Source organism: Alexandromys fortis, unplaced genomic scaffold (genome assembly GCF_014885135.2).
Source record: "Alexandromys fortis isolate MF-2015 unplaced genomic scaffold, M_Fortis_MF-2015_v1.1 scaffold_6, whole genome shotgun sequence".
Classification (NCBI taxonomy): domain Eukaryota; kingdom Metazoa; phylum Chordata; class Mammalia; order Rodentia; family Cricetidae; genus Alexandromys; species Alexandromys fortis.
Window position 1 is genome coordinate 18,410,451 of NW_026067902.1, and position 16,014 is coordinate 18,426,464.

General features: G+C 47.9%; 1 protein-coding gene across 2 annotated transcripts in view; it reads right to left on the reverse strand.

The window, feature by feature from the left end:
- Positions 1-16,014, reverse strand: part of Capn3 (calpain 3) — a 48,452-nt gene that overhangs the window by 9,806 nt on the left and 22,632 nt on the right. For both annotated transcript variants that reach the window (XM_050131807.1, XM_050131802.1), the window contains exons 4-13: positions 15,447-15,580; positions 14,786-14,954; positions 11,974-12,057; positions 10,276-10,361; positions 8,654-8,731; positions 7,705-7,865; positions 5,792-5,961; positions 5,508-5,519; positions 4,700-4,908; positions 3,730-3,766 (exon numbers count right to left, since the gene is read on the reverse strand). In XM_050131807.1, the coding sequence (XP_049987764.1) occupies positions 3,730-3,766; positions 4,700-4,908; positions 5,508-5,519; positions 5,792-5,961; positions 7,705-7,865; positions 8,654-8,731; positions 10,276-10,361; positions 11,974-12,057; positions 14,786-14,954; positions 15,447-15,580 (1,140 nt within the window). The remainder of the gene's footprint in view (positions 1-3,729; positions 3,767-4,699; positions 4,909-5,507; positions 5,520-5,791; positions 5,962-7,704; positions 7,866-8,653; positions 8,732-10,275; positions 10,362-11,973; positions 12,058-14,785; positions 14,955-15,446; positions 15,581-16,014) is intronic.

The window sequence follows — 16,014 nt, forward strand, 5'->3', positions numbered from 1 at the left end:
GGTTAAAGCCCTACTTATAATATTCTTATGAGAGATATTAAGCTGCTAGGTAAAATTCTTACAAAAAACAGTTTCCAATAGAGAGCTTAAAGCTGCCTAACAGGTACTCAAACAGATAAAGTATAAATCACAGGTAAAGTATACAATAATCAACAAATACAGTATATTAATTATAATTCAGCTATGACAAATGTATATATTAAATATAAACTTATTCTACAACAGTTTTATAAAAAATGCTGTTTATGGCTAAACCTTCTCAATTTTGCCAATTAAGATATTAAACTCTTAATTTAAAACAGTAGCCTGTCTGATATAAAAGGACAGGATAACATCTAAAAAAAATGGTTTGATAGAATATTGACTATGATCAATGTTTCCTAAACAATAGATTCATTGATAATTTTAAGATTGATTCCTGGACAATTGCCTTTGCCCAATTCAAAGGCCAAAAACAATGGTCTTTTCCCAGATCATTGTTACAATTTACACACCTGTATTTTGCTAATGTTATAGCAAAAAATCTCTTAAAGGATTTTATAAAAAAATTTTACAAATGACTCTTCCAATGGAGGAACAGCATATATGGTTAATAAAAAAATATTATGGAGCATAACAAGACTCTTTAAAAGCAACTTATAGAAGTTGCAAACAGATCCAAATGCAAACGGATCTGGCCTGATAACACCAAGCAGACCTTTGCTAAGGCAAGGTAAAAAAGCCCTTCAATGCATTATAAAAAAAACCCGACCTATATATATATATATTTGGGGTCGAGGAGGTGTTTATGCTTTTTTCACAAAAAGAAAAAATCTGGACTTGAGTCATGGCTGCGGACATCCCACAGAGGACTTCCAGAGACGGTTGCGGAGAGGTCCTTGGTCCGGCCTTCCCTGCCCCCAAGGAGAAGAGTTCCTGATAACAGAACCTGCTACGCCACTCTGCGGGACGTCATCCGGTCTCCAGAGTCCAGCCTGAGATAAGTGCCAGGATGTGCTTCAGATAGCTAAATCCAGCTCACCTCACCCAGGAATCCCACCTGCCCTGAAGCAAAAATGCTGAACTGCCTCTGCAGTTTGAACTCTGGTTTGCTTTGAAGCTGAGATGCAGACTAAACAACTGCTTTAATCCTTGGGACACAAAACTCATTTTAATTAAAATATTAATGCCTCTTCACTTAAGAAGGGGAAAGATTGGGGTTCCTGTCACTGTTGCTCAGAGACTGGAACTGGTGGTATTAAGTAACAACAATGTATGTCATTGTACTCTTACTGCAATTGACCTAATGATATTTGTAACTGCTTAGAGATGTTGGAAAAGGTTGACACATGCTCTAAAGTGTTTGGGTTTAGTGCATATGTTAAAAAATTTTAGATTTAGACCCCTTTTACACTGCACTAATTTTTGGCAAACAGCACTCATAATTTTAATGTGGAGTAGGCATTTAGGAAGGAGGATACCTTAGGCCAGACTAAAAGGTGAATACTGGGTTTGGAAGGTGCCCTTCCTTCTTGTCTAAAAATGGAGCTATTGGTGCCCAAAATTATATCATTATATCTTTTGTTTGAGGAGCTCCTCATAGTTTTTTCATTAATGATAGACTCAGGCGCCCAATGACGGGAGTTAGTGTGGATCCTCACCTAAATAGCACACCATACAGAGGCTGTAAAGGCCGGCTCAACATGGCATGGTGCCAGGTACGAGGAAAGCTCTCCACACAGCCTAAGACAGGATGCCCTGTGGTCTGCTTACTTTAACTCTTGCTAGATACCTTTTATTTGAGAAGCTCCAAGGAACTAATGCTAATCATAAGGCACCCCTCTGTTCCCAGGAGAGGTAAATTGCTTCACCATTCGAGAGGAGGGTTTCTACTTGTCCCAGTCCCTTCTCTTTTAAATCTGACACCAGGGTTGACTCTGACTTGGTGCCCTCCACTTAATAACTGCTTGCCTTTATATAAGAGAGGGGGAATATGTCAGGAGCCATTTCCCCACTAACAATCATTACAGGAACCATCACCCTGGGGAGTCTGCAGAATGCCCCTCACCCAATTAACAGCAATCTCTTAGAGGAACCTGCCTCACATTCCAGCTATCCAGGGAACCAGGTGTGGCCACTTGACTTCCTAGCCTACCTCCTGGCCTACGTGACCTGGAACACGTGGCAAGAATCCAGTTACCCTGCCCCCCATTCCTTACCATATATAAACTGTAACCCGTCCCTAATAAAAGGAGGCTTTGACAAAACTGCTTGGCCTCCTTCTTCTGTCTTAGCTCATTCCCTTCCAGGTAGCGCCCCTCCGAGACCCTGGAGTAACTTGATAAAGGGTGGGTTACAACCCCTAGACTGAGTAACCCAGACCCCAAAACGCAATCCACACTAGACCATGAAGTCTTGAGTGTACAACTCAAGTGTCTTGATATATATGCTACGCTGATACAGCATCCAAAGGACGAGAATGAACAAGATACACTGAAATCCGACGTTCAGCGACTAGGAAGGAGCCTGGCTCCCACACTAGCACGGAGTCAGCATTATGATCAGGGAAGTCACTACATGAAAGGCAATCAGTGGGGCGTTTGTCCTGTCTCAAGTCACACTAACTCCACAGCAAACCTGAGAATCCTCAATCCACCCCTCCCAACACATATATATGCCATACCCACATACACACCACACCCGCACATTATACACCACACATACATACACACCACACCCGCACATTACACACCACACCCACATACACACCACATACACATACATACCACACACGCACATTACACACCACACACACATATGCACCACACACGCACATTACACACCACACACATATATACACCACACCCACATACACACCACACCTGCACATTACACACCACACATACATACACACCACACACTACATACCACACACATACATATTATGCCCACACATATGCACCACACACACATATACACACCACACACACATATACACACCACACACACATACATACCATACACATACACACATGTGCGCACACACACACACATACATTCTGTGCTTCTGTAGGTTAGAAGGTAGGAGAATCTGAACTTGAGTTCTTAGCCCCTGCCTGACACTTCCTGCCTCTGGGAATGCCAGGAAGCCATTTAACCTACTGAGGTACCACCTTCTCTTGTGAAAAGCCGAGATGCCAACCTCATCCACTTCTTAGAATGTTGGGAAAAACTGATGCAAACCACACATGTGAGGAGAGCTTGGAAATCCCATGTGGCTCACACACCGCACCTCATGTGGGAGCTTACTGATTTAAACCCTACAAGCATGGCCAGGGCATTAGTATTATCCCCACTTTGCAGAGTAGAAAACTGAGTCAGAGGGGTTCTGTAACTTGTTCGTGTCACCAAAGTGGGAGATGAATGATCCAGGCTCTGACCCTGGGTCCTGAGCCAGCACACTTCCTTTTCTCTGAGTGAGAAATCCGATGTGCTCCAACCTCATAGCCCAACATGAGCTGCCCTTGCCTTGGCTTCCTAAGTCCAGCCGCCTTCCTTTAACTGACAAAACACTTTCTCCTCTTCCATGTTCCCGGCTTCTGACCGACCAAGTGGTTCTTCCATTGTAGAATCGTTTTCCTTCTGTCCCTCGCCAATACCCCTTTCCACCCCCCCCTACCCCTGCCTGGGCTGGGAATGTGACCCCCCCCCCCCAGAGATCATCTTATATCTAAGGACCTAGTTACTTACCACTGGCCGATCCACAGAGATTGTGTTTTCAGCTTCCCTGTGAAAACCACAAACACAAAGTGTCTCGGTATCCCCCGGACCAAGCAGGAAGTGCTCCAAGAACTTGTTCAGGTCACATGACTTCTTGGTGGTCGAGGTGAGACTTAATCTAAAAGAACCCCGGGACTACACCTTCACCCAGGAGTCAGCCCCATGTAGCCATTCCCAGAAAAGCCTAGGAGCATGGCTACTTGTTGCTGCCAGTGCTCCCACGGAGCATGGCCCAGTCACCTCCTCCCTGCATCTCTTCCAGAGACAGAACTCAGAGCATCAGTCTGTCAGTGCATCTGTGGCTAAAGGCGGAGATGTAGCCTAGCTGGTTTCCCTTGCAGCTTAACCACCCTCAATGTCTCATGCACCTACTCTGTGCTTTATTTTTGCTGCTTATCCTTTCTATAAATCTGAGATGTCACAATGTTTCCTTGTCCTTTGTCCCTAGAGTGTTACGCTCCGTGAAGGTAGCGAGCTTCTTCTGTTCCCTAAACCCAGTGCCGAGAAGAGTACCTGGGTAGAATGGGCGCTCAAGAAATACCCACAGGATGAATGGAATGAATATAGTTTTGTGGGGCTACTCTGGCGCCACAGGGCTATAACTGCAACTCTTTAGGAGGCTGGGACTGGACGGTCAAAGGTTTAAGGCCAATCTTAGTGAGTTCAAGGCCAGCCTGGGACACTTAGTTAAACCCTCTTCCCCCAGAAAAGTGAGATGAAAGTCATGACAGAGTGCGTGCCTGCCATGCATGAGGACCTGGCTTTAACTGTCAGGGCTGCAGAAAGTAATCAAAGAAGTGAAGGAAATGGAGCAATGGCTCAGGAGAGGGGGTGTGTCCCAAGAGCCTGGTAGGGAATTGGCACAGCTGCCTCTGGGGTAGAGGATGAGCGGATGAGTGACCTCTTAGGGGCAGGTAGGGTACATCAGGCTGGTACTTACTCAGAGAGATTCCTCTTCTCAGAGAAGACCCGGAGGATGAATTCCCCCTCCTGATGGGGCTCATACGTGGAAGGCACAATGACGTACTCGCTGGGGGGCAGGCGGAAGCGCTGGGACACTTCCCGCATGTTGATATAGGTTTTGCTTCTGGCCTTGGAGGCATTGTACAAGAAAAAGTCCTTCTGCAGGTGTTGCTTATTCCCATGCATCTGAGGACAAGAACCCAAGACACCTGAGCTCTCCGGAGGGCGTGTTACTTACTCTTAGTCCTCTCCAAGGGCTCCTTCCTAACTCTTTGGTCATTCGTTTCACAGTCTCCACCTATCTACTTTTAATTCCTAAGGCCTCTCTCTGATTGCTCAACAGCACAGACATTCCAGATCTCACTTCCCCTTCCATTTTTTGTGATTCAGAAATGAAGGTCAGGCCTATACTTTCCCTAGACAGATATACTTTCCTCACCAGAACCGATGATCCTCAACTCCAAATCCCTCAGGTTGACAAGTGCCCCAGAGATGGGGAAGGACCTTGACTGGTTCTGAACGAGGTGATTCCCCTATCCCAGAAAGCAACCACCTTTAGAACGTGTCTCTGTAAGTGTATACATGTGAAAGAATGAGTGTGTGAAGGTTTGTGTTTGATGGGCAGTGTATCCTAGTGGAAGGGAGAAAATGCACACCACGGGGTATGGTACCCTCCTATCATCCCTGATCATCGGCCCTACCAGGAAGCTTCTCGGGGAGTCACAGACAGACTTAGGACCCCCAAGAATGCTGTACACCACTGCCGGCCACCGCCGCTGCTTTACCTCTTTGGGAACCTGAAAGCAAAATAGAGAAACAACACCTGTGTTATGAATGAGGGTACAGAGCTGGCAGAAGGGAATGTCAGCAACTCTAGGGGGACTGCAGACTAACTCCTGCTACCCACCCAGGCAGTCCTACCCGCTGCCCCCATGGCATTTATGCTGGTGACAAACGTGTGGGCCCGAGAGCAGGAGCTCTGGTGGTCACTGAGGACCTGCTGCAAACGCCAGATTCTCCCCACTGGAAGGGCATGTTTCCTGTGCTGGTGCCGACAGGATCTCCATACCTCGTAGATTGCAAAGCCAATGGTGAAGAGGTTGGCTCCTAGCTTCCGGTCCTTGCGCCGGTTCTTCTGCATCAGAGCCACCAGGAAGCTGCAGATCACCTCAGAGTCATCGGGGTCATCGTCCTCCTCTAGGAGCTTTAGACGGTACTGCGGGTTGGTCCAGAAAGTGTCTGTGCCCCGCAAAAGGAAATCCACGTTCAGATATGGAGAAAGGACAGGAAGGAAAATGAGACAGGGAACCTGTCTCCTAGGTCCCCTTTATGAGGGGTAACTTATAGATTTTTACTTATATGTGTATAGGTCTGTGTGCCGCATGCATGCTTGGTGCCCACGGAGGTCAGATAAGGACCGTCATATGGGTGCTGGGAACCAAACCTTGGTCCTCTGCAAGAGCAGTAAGTGCTCTTTACCACCGAGCCATCTCTTCAGTCCCCATTAAATGGATTTTGACTTAGAATTAAGACAGAATGACCAGACACTTCTGAAATGATCCTAAAGTTACTGCTGCCATTTTGTGCTCCTTGTTTATATAAATGTAATTCTCAAAATTGCCAATTATAACATCAAAATATCCGTCAATTCCGAAAAAATGTTGAAGATGCTCTGTGTCCTACCATATCCAATATTCAGCAAGATTTAAATCTTTGTGTAAAAGTAAATAAGTACATCTATCCCCCAACATACACATTTGCTTTTGTCTTTAATAGTGCACAAAATGTTTTAAAATAAAATAAGTTTATTTTCTTTTAATTTTTTGAGACAATTCTATACACCTATATACCCAGGGTTATGTAAAAATTCCTCAATGAGCCAGGTGGTGGCAGCACACGCCTTTAATCCCAGGACTCAGGAGGCAGAGGCTGATGGATCTCTGAATTTGAGACCAGCCTGGTCTACAGAGTTTCAGAACAGCCAGGGCTACACAGAGAAACCTAGGTGTGACTTCTGCTTTCTAACTGAGCCCTACGTTCCCATGATACCCGAACTATGTATCTTAGCTGAGCTTCTTGTCTAACGACCCCCTCTCTACCACCTGTTTCCTCACATTGATTTACTTTTTGTTTTCATCATAAAACACGCATGAACATTGTGTGTATATGATTATGTGTGTTTGTGTGTGAAAGCAGGTGCATGCATGCCATGGCATGGGGGTCAAAGGGCAACCTTGAGCACCAGTTCTCTCTCCACCTTGTTTGAGGCTCTGAGCTGCTGGGAATTCGCTTGTCTCCATTTCTCATATTACTGTAGATCTCTGGACTTACGAACACATTACTGACTGTGCCTGACTTTTATGTGGGTTCTGGGGATCCAGACTCAGTTTATCAGGCAAGCTCTTTATATGCTGAACCATCGCTCTTTGTCCTCTCCATTGAGTTTTGATCATATAGCTGAGTCTACTCTAAGATGTAGATGACTTCGATTCTATGTAACAAATACTTGCCTTGACAGTCAATGGGTGCTTCAAACTTCTCATGCCATTATCTGAGGTCCGCATCCTATATCTTCACAATCAACCACATCAAACTCAGTCCACTCAGTCATTGTTCTGGGACCCTTGGTATTGTTCATTATTCCATCCCTAAATCTGAATTCTCCCCTCCATCTCTGAAGCCCCTGACTTGACCAGGCTTTCGGCATTTCTGCCATGGATTGCTGTAGTGCCTTCAGCAGGACTGACATGGTGTTCTGACAGCTTCCTGCTTCAACCTTCGCTAAAGCAAACGTACCAGGGAGTTGCTACCCGCTCCCCGTTAGGGATTCCTCAGCATGATTGTGCCCTTCCTTAAACGAGGAGGATTTAATGAGACAGTGCACGCCTTAAGCTCAGCACAGACTCAGTAAATGCGGGCTAATATTGGTCTACCTGGAATGAGTAGTGCCCAGACCCTCCCCCCATCTCAAGGGTCTCCCACCTGGGAAGTTGCGGCAGCCTCCGGCTGAACAGCCCCTCACCCAGCGGCCCTCGTTTACAGACACCGTCCAGGTCTGGAGCTTGTCAGACTCCAGGGCGTCCGCTGTGAGGTTACAGATCTCCAGCTTTGTGAAATGGTAGACAAAGTCTTCGTATGACATCCTGAGGGGTTGGAAGAGGAGAGGCTCACACAGGCTGGGGAAGGGAAGGCAAGAGCTACTCCCACCCAATAAAATCCCCAGAAGACCCTGACACAGGCTGGGGAAGAGAAGACACAAAGGCGACTCCCACCCAATAAAATCCCCAGAAGACCCTGGCAATGGCTGGTGCGTATGCTCATTTGCTTTTGAGAGACAGGATTTCAAACCTGTAGTCTAGGTTGACCTTTGACTTTCGATCTTCCTGCCTGTCTACCAAATGATGGACTTAGAGGTGTGTGCCTGGCGCTGCTACACCTGACATAGCGACCCCACACTATCAGCATGTCTTATAGTAGTGACTCCTCATTTGTCTTTGATGAGAGAGTGCCGGATGGAAAATCATTCTCTAAAATGTTCCTGTGAATTTCATCGTTGCCAGGCCCATTTTAGGCACAGGGAAAAAAAGATGTCACTTGGGACCCTCCTGGCAGCTGAGGTTCAGAAGGCTGACATGACCAGAATAAGGGAGGCACTGGGAATCAGGTAAGAAAAGCCTCTTGGCTCAGGGGTGGCCAGTGCACAGGGGTGGCCAGTGCACAGGGGTGGCCAGAGCACAGGGGTGGCTGCAACAAGAGCTGCTGGGCACTGGCCTGGGCCCAAGCTCAGTCATTACTAGGACCTGGCAGTCTCTCGTCGAAATTTCATCTTAGTGAGCCTTGATCCCAAGCGGGAAGACAGGGTGCAGATGGAGCCTGGTGACTTCTGATTGGAAACCGAGGTTTCACCTCCCTGCCTGGGTCATGAACTTACCAGAACTCTCCATCCTCAGTGACCTGATGCTGGAGACGGTCCTTTTCATCTTTGTCCACAAAGCTCCAGTCCTTCCAACTGGTGGGAAAATAGAGGGATTAAGGAAGGAGGATGAGGAAGGGGAGGTCTAATGTGGGCTGGGACAGAGGGTCAGAGAAATACCAAGTTAGAGAAGCCCGCGTCTAGACCACAGCCAGTATGAGCCATGGAAGCGCAGCTCCAACCTGCTACCTCCAACCTGCAGGCCTCGGTGGGAAGGCCTGCAATCATTTCCTGGCACCTTCAATGCTAAGACCAAACTCCTCGAATGGGTTCACAAGGACTTCACTGTCTCTGGCTGAGTCTTCTAGCCTCCTCATTAAGAACTCGATTCTGCAAATAGGCAAACTGGGATTCTCCTATGATAACAGTCAGCTGTGTATCCTTGGACATGTCCCTCGACCTGTCAGCTTCGATTCCCTCAGCCACAAAAGGGAAACAGTACGTCATCTACCCTGAACTATGATGTGTTCGGGAAATAGCCCATCGGAACTGCTAGCTTGGTTCCCCACTGAGATGCTAAGATCCAGCACGTAGATGGCTCTTCTTTCCAGGCAGAAACAGCCGGCACCATCTCTCAAAGCCTGGATGCTTTTATACTTTCTAGGCTCGCTGAGTTAGAGTCTTAAGCTAAATGGGGTTCAGGGTGTGCTTGGAGTCAGGGTGCCCTGGAATCAAAGTGGAGATTGGTGGGAGACAGGGTCCCCATTCAGCAGCTCCTGCAAGAGAGGAGTCAGCAGGAACTGTGTGAAGGCACCGAGTTAGTCTGGAAAACACAGCAAGGTCGTTGCAGGTGACTTGGACTAGTGGAAGAGACGCCGATGAGACAGGGAGGGCCTCCCACAGCACAGAGCGCCCTTCATACAGCGCTACCTCCAAGTAACCCATCCCACCCAAAGCGTGAAGGGAGACCCCTAGAGGGGCTGTGAAGTTCTGGAGCCTTTGATGACGTCTCTGTGGTGGTTGTCTTGTGGTCCGCAGCCCACTCTTTTCAGGGGTACGCAGTAAAATTCTTTCGCAGGACTTTCGGGACTTCGTGTGTGGTCGTCAATCAAAGGAGAGGCTAGCTTGTCTCAGGTAAGCACCTCCCCAGTCTACATCTACTCCTCATTCGAGCCACCTGGAAAGTGCTGGTACTGCTCTTTTACAGAAGAGGCAAAGGCACTAAGAAGGAAATTGCCTGTTTCCTGCAAACTTCCTGCACTGAGACGCTTCTAGAATCATTCCTTTCACTGGGCGGTGGTGGTGCACACCTTTAATCCCAGCACTCGGGAGGCATAGGCAGGAGGATCTCTTGCATTTGAGACCAGCCTGGTCTACAGAGTGAGTTCCAGGACAGCCAGGACTACACAGAGAAACCCTGTCTTGAGCTGCCTCTCCCCCAAAATCATTCCTTTCAAGTCTATAATCGTCATTATGCTCTCGTTTCCACCTCCGGCCCCTTTGGGGAGCCCACACCTGTACCCTTCTCTGCAGGCCACTGGTTTGAAGGTGATGCTGCACCAGTACCAACTCTCATGGTTTGGTCTCCAACCCAACAGTGTGTCCCCAGGCTCCCTTGCTCCATGGTCTGCCCCACCTACCCATCACTCCAAGAGCCGTTCCACTCCACCTGGCCCCAGGGGTTCCGCAGCCGCACCAGCTTCACCTTCTCGCCTTTGAACAGGGCCTGGGGCAAAGAGACAACAAGTTTGGAAAGATGGGCTGTCTGACTTGCTCTGAGAACAGGGGTAGAAGCCGAAGAACTCAGTATGAGAGCTGCCTGCCTGGCCCTTGCTGACTAGGTAAGGAGCCCGGCCATTTTATGTGTTGGTGGAAGGTGAGCATTTATGGTGAGGCTCTAGAAACATATTAAGCATTTCTGTGTGGATTTTCCTTCATTTCTCTTTTGTTACTTTTTCTTTATGTGGATGTATGAGTTATGTGCACCACATGCCATGTGCCTGAGCAGGCCAGAGGCTGTCAGATCCCCTGGAACTAGAGTTATGGGTAGTTGTGACCAGCCTAACAGTGCTGGGAACCAAACCCAGGTCCTCTAGAAGAGCAATAAGTGCTCCTTACTGCTGAGCCACCTCCTCTTCAACTCTTAATTTTACTGTGTGTGCTCGTGCAGGCGTGTGCATGCATGTGTGTGATGTGAGGGTGCCTTCTCCCCCGCCCTCTCCTTCCTTCCTTCCTTCCTTCCTTCCTTCCTTCCTTCCTTCCTTCCTTTCTTTCTTTCTTTTTTTTTTTTTTTTTTTCAAGATAGGGTTTCTCTGTGTGCCTTTGGAGCTTGTCCCAGAACTCACTCTTTAGACCAGGCTGGTCTTGAACTCAGAGATCCACCCGCCTCTGCCTCCTGAGTGCTGGGATTAAAGGCGTGCACCACCACTGCCTAGCTCAGTCTTCTCCTCTACCATGGGTTCCAGGTTTCAGACTTGCACAATAAGTGCTTTTACCAACAGGATCACCTTACCAGCCTTCTGTGTGGGTTTTTAAAGGGGCTCCCGCTGGCTAAACTACAGGTGGACCAACTAGAAAAAGATGCCCCATTCTTTAGTCCCATGCAGTGGGGGTTGCAGACACTCCCTCAGCCCATTCTTAGGGCATAGCATACCCAACTGAATGTTACCAGTTCACAATGTTCCTGCCTGGGAAATGACCCAGGAAACTCCAGCAACCCCACAGGAAGCAACATATTGAAAATGAACATGAAAGAACAGGAAACATGGCAATACTCAAATCCAACTTTGTAGGACAAAAGCAGTATTTCTTATTATCCCTTGGAAACACTAGAAAAACTCCTATCTTCACCATTAAAAGCAAAGAAAGGGAAATGGCTCAGTTGGTGAAATATCTGCCGGGCAAGAATAGAAACCCGAGTTTGAATCCCCAGCAGCCATGTGAAAAGGTGGCACAGCTAAGCATGTCTGTAACCCCAGTACAGGGAGGAACGGATGCCTGTAGCTCACTGACCAACCAGTCTAACCAATTAGCAAGGCCCATGCTCAGTGGGAGACACTGCCTCACAGTAAGGTGAACCAGGGAAAGCCAGTGCTGGTCTCTGGCCTCCACACACATCACACAGGCAGGTACATTCGCTTTGCACAGAGATGAACTGAGAGGCATCCACAGCCTCTTCTACCTCTAATTTGTCCCATTACTGCCCCCCTCCCCCCAGGAAGCCAGCTTGGACCTTACGGGGCCACCTCTTTCAGTGGTGAAGAAGGCACAGACAGTCCCGACTTTAAGAGGTCAACTCGGCTGTGTTCCCGTGTCCCACCAAACTCCACAGGACTCACCTCCTCCAGCCCGGTGACCGAATAGGCGTGACCTTTCACCAGCCCGCAGGCCATTCTCGTCTCATACTGCACGGGAACAATTGTCTGCAGAGCGAGAACCAGACAGCCTGTCAGAACTGGGGGTATAGAGGTTCTGCTGCTCGGAGACAAGGGTTGGCCCTGGCTCGCTTCTGAGTTACCTCAGACTAAGGACGGCTCATTTCCCTGACAGTATGCCTTATGGCCAGGATCAGACCTCACTGGTTTTTCAAGGGCAACGGGGAGATGCAGTCCCAGCCCCCTAGCTGATCACGCTGCCCCGATGACCAGAGAGCAAAGTGGGTGCTGGAATAGAAGGTGAGGGAAAGGATTTGTCTCTCCTTTCTAGGCTTCCTCAGAGGAGCAGAGGGGACAGCTGGGGTCTATCTGCCTTCCCCTGAGCCCTTCCAGAGTGGACTATTCCCAAAAAAAGGAATTGAGAAAAAGGGTTTAAAAAACCTGTAACTCTAAACTGTTGACATTACCCTACCTCCCTCACATCTACCTAGGACATGAAAGTCAAGAAAACCTGGTCCCTACTCCCTACTGGGACTACTGGAAGGTTCGCTGCTGTGACGGAACTACACTCAGTACAGAGAGGGCTGTCCCAGATCAAGCTGTAGTCCTGAGGGTTTTTCTGCAGAAGGGTAGACCAGGAAGTCCCACTGAGCACTCCACAGACTTCCAGCACCAGGGGTCTGGTAGCAACAGCTTTGGGGTGGGTGGCTTCTGAGAACCACGTGGGTTTGCATTCCTGAACCCTTCTTCAGGCTGACAGGTGAGTCTGGAACTTTGTCTCTTAGTCTCCTGGATTTTGTTCCCCTTTTGACCCATTTTGACTGTGGGACTTGGTCTTATGGGAGCCATTGTGGATGTATACCAAGATGTTTCTATTAAGAAGCTTATTATAGCACTTTTGAAAACAGACCCTAAAAAATCCTCTAACTTTTCAATAACAGAATATTAGTAAATAAATTATAACACATTTGCACATTAGAATATTTTGCAGCTACTAAAATGATATAAAAGAATACTTAAAATACTTAAAAATATGAATCTGACAAAAACAGTGAAAGAAAAAGACAGGCTGCAAAGATGTAATGTATAATAAGATGAATTTAAAAACAAAAATATGGTTTAAGTATGCTCCAGAAAGACCATATAGCAAATGCTGGGCAGTTATCTTTAGATGGGAAAACATAGGCTATTAATTTTCCTCTGTCTTTTTGTATGGCTCAGTCCTTCGGCATCATGTGTGCCTTCCAGGTAGAGCACACAAAGGGGAGGGAGTTTGTTCTGTTGGCACTGACTGCCCTGGGGAGTTGACATCAGGATGGAATGCGGGTCAGTTGTGACAGCTGGTGATGTACACACCCTTGTCGGTCTGTCATCTGAGCCCCTGGGGTCCAGGTCTGAGTCTCTGAGCAGCGAGTTATCCATATTTCTCACCATCCGTGCAATCAAGTCCCCCATGTTCAGACCCGAAGGAGAGGTCCCGTAAGTCATGTTCGTGCCGTCCTGAGGCCCAGTGGGAAAGAGAGCAGAGAACCCAGGAGAGGGAAAGAGAAAACAAGGGAGGGAGGGGAAGGAGACAGGAGAAAGGAGTGACAGACAGATCAGAAGAGGAGATATCAACTGTGCACAAAGGCAGAAAAGATGCGGGAGAGCGATAAGGAAGTGGGCTCTCCTGTGTAGGGGCCTGTGCTGACTGACAGCCAAGCCTTTCTACTCAGGGAATGCTGGGAGAGAAAGGAGGAGCTAGCTTCCTCTGAAAAGGAATTGCCCAGACTGCTAGTCCCAAAGCAGCCTACACGGAGCCCAGGCCAGGTGGGTCCTCTCCTTGTCCCTGTCTCAGTTCATATCACTGTGATGTACTGAGAGAGGGTCTCAGGGGATCGCAGCACAAAGGCCAAGAACTGAGGTGATGCCAAAGCTGAGAGAGGGACCTAGGGGATTGTCCAGATGGTAGCACAAAGCCCAAGGACTGAGGTGATGTCATCGTTCAGTGGCTAGGGAGCGACTACCATTCCTGTGGGCATAGATCTACAGCCTGGGGGTGTGCTTGCACTGAGCAGTCTGACAAAGGAGGCCTGTCAGTGGAGCCTCTGGATCCATTTCTACCTGAACTCTAGGGCTTGGAATGCCATTGCTCAGTCTTTATTGACCCCTCACCCCCAGGAATACATTTCCCTTGAAAAGCTGCCAATTTTAAAGTCAAGAATCATTTATGCTTTTTATTTTTTTTTAAAGCGGGATTTCACTATGCATCCCAGGTTGGCCAGAAGTAACAGTCCTCCTGCCTCAACTTCTGTTGCAAATTGCTGGGATTGCTGGTAGTTCCTATTTATTTATTTATTTATTTATTTATTTATTTATTTATTTATACGTATACAATATTCTGTCTGTGTGCATGTCTGCAGGCCAGAAGAGGGAACCAGACCCCCCTACAGATGGTTGTGAGCCACCATGTGGTTGCTGGGAATGGAACTCAGGACCCTTGGAAGAGCAGGCAATGCTCTTAACCACTAAGCGATCTCTCCAGCCCCCCCTTTTTTTAATGTTTATTTAGTGAGGGGTGGGGATGCATGCACAGTCAAATGACAGGTGTGGAGGTCCCTTTCTCCTGAGGATTCCAAGGATCAGACCTAGGGCCCCAGGGTTAGTAGCGAGTGCCCTTACCAATGAGCCGTCTCACAATCTGGCTCTTGCTTCTTAAAATGAAACAACATTCACCCTATCCCAGCAGGAGCAGCGTGTTGCTAAAAGTAGAAGGCTTCCTGGGAACCAGACTTACATCGATGGAGCAGCCCATGAGGGAACCTCTCTCGATGGCTTTCCTCATGATCTTGTACATGTCACTGGGTGCATCTTTGATCTCAAAAAACTCTGTCACCCCTCCTGTGAAGTCCTCCATGGCTTCGGTGGTGTTCCCACCTTTTAGAGCTTCATAGGAACCATGGAGCCTTGGAGAGAGGACAAAAGCCAGTCTAGACTCTGGGAGTTCCAGGAGGTATGATTAGTTAACGCAAGGCCACAGAGAGCCAGAAGCATTGGCTGTACTCCCCCATTCCCCTAAGGCACTCTTCCACTGCCTGCTGAGCCCAGCAGCAGAGGCAGAGAGTTAAGGTAAGAGACAACCTGGCTGAGCTCCAGAGATGCAGTGAGCTAATGCCAGACTAGACACACCGTCAGGAAGGCAGGCTCAAAGAGCCAGCTTCAGGAAGCCGAAGATGTATCACACACATCTTTATTTTTTCTCATTAACTTTATGTTTTTCAATTAGGCCTCCTACTTCCTGGACCTGATCTCAGGCTGACACAGGGTCTTAGCTAAACACCCACACTACACACGAGCATATGTACACATGTCTAGCCCAATGTGACTGAGACTTCAGCTGAATTCTCAAATCCTTTCCCCACCTGTAGTCCAGTCTCCCATCCTAACGGTCGTCTTACTTAGCGTAAGCCTTCTCCAGTAGGGCGCTCCAGAACTCATTGCGGTGGTTGGATTTGGTAAAAACCAGCTGATTGTTGTATGTTGGCAGACAGTCATCAATAACCACGTCCACCCAGTCTCCATAGCGCCAGAACTGCAAGAAGCGAGGAATACCATCACATCCATTGTCTGCCCTGACCCGAGTCCACATCCCGCGGGGCTCTGAGCCTCAGCTACCATTTCCCAGGCTTTGCACCTGAAGCTTGCTTTGGAGTGTGGGACTCTATCTCTAAATACACTGTGAGCTACGCATGTGAGACAGAAACTACATGTCTGCCAAAAGCCCAACCCAGTTCTGGACACTCTGTGACTATCTTAGGACCTGACACTTTCCTACCTTGCCTATAGATCTGGGACAGACCTGCTATAAGTACTTTCATGTATTCCAAGTGATTCCAGTATGTGCCCAGGATTGAGTTGAAATTTCATGAAGCTGTTGGGCTAACTTAAGTCTGTCTGTTTTTCTTTCTTTTCTTCTTTCTTTCTTTTTTTCTATTTTTCTTTTCCAGTCTAGAATTTGTCTCTGAG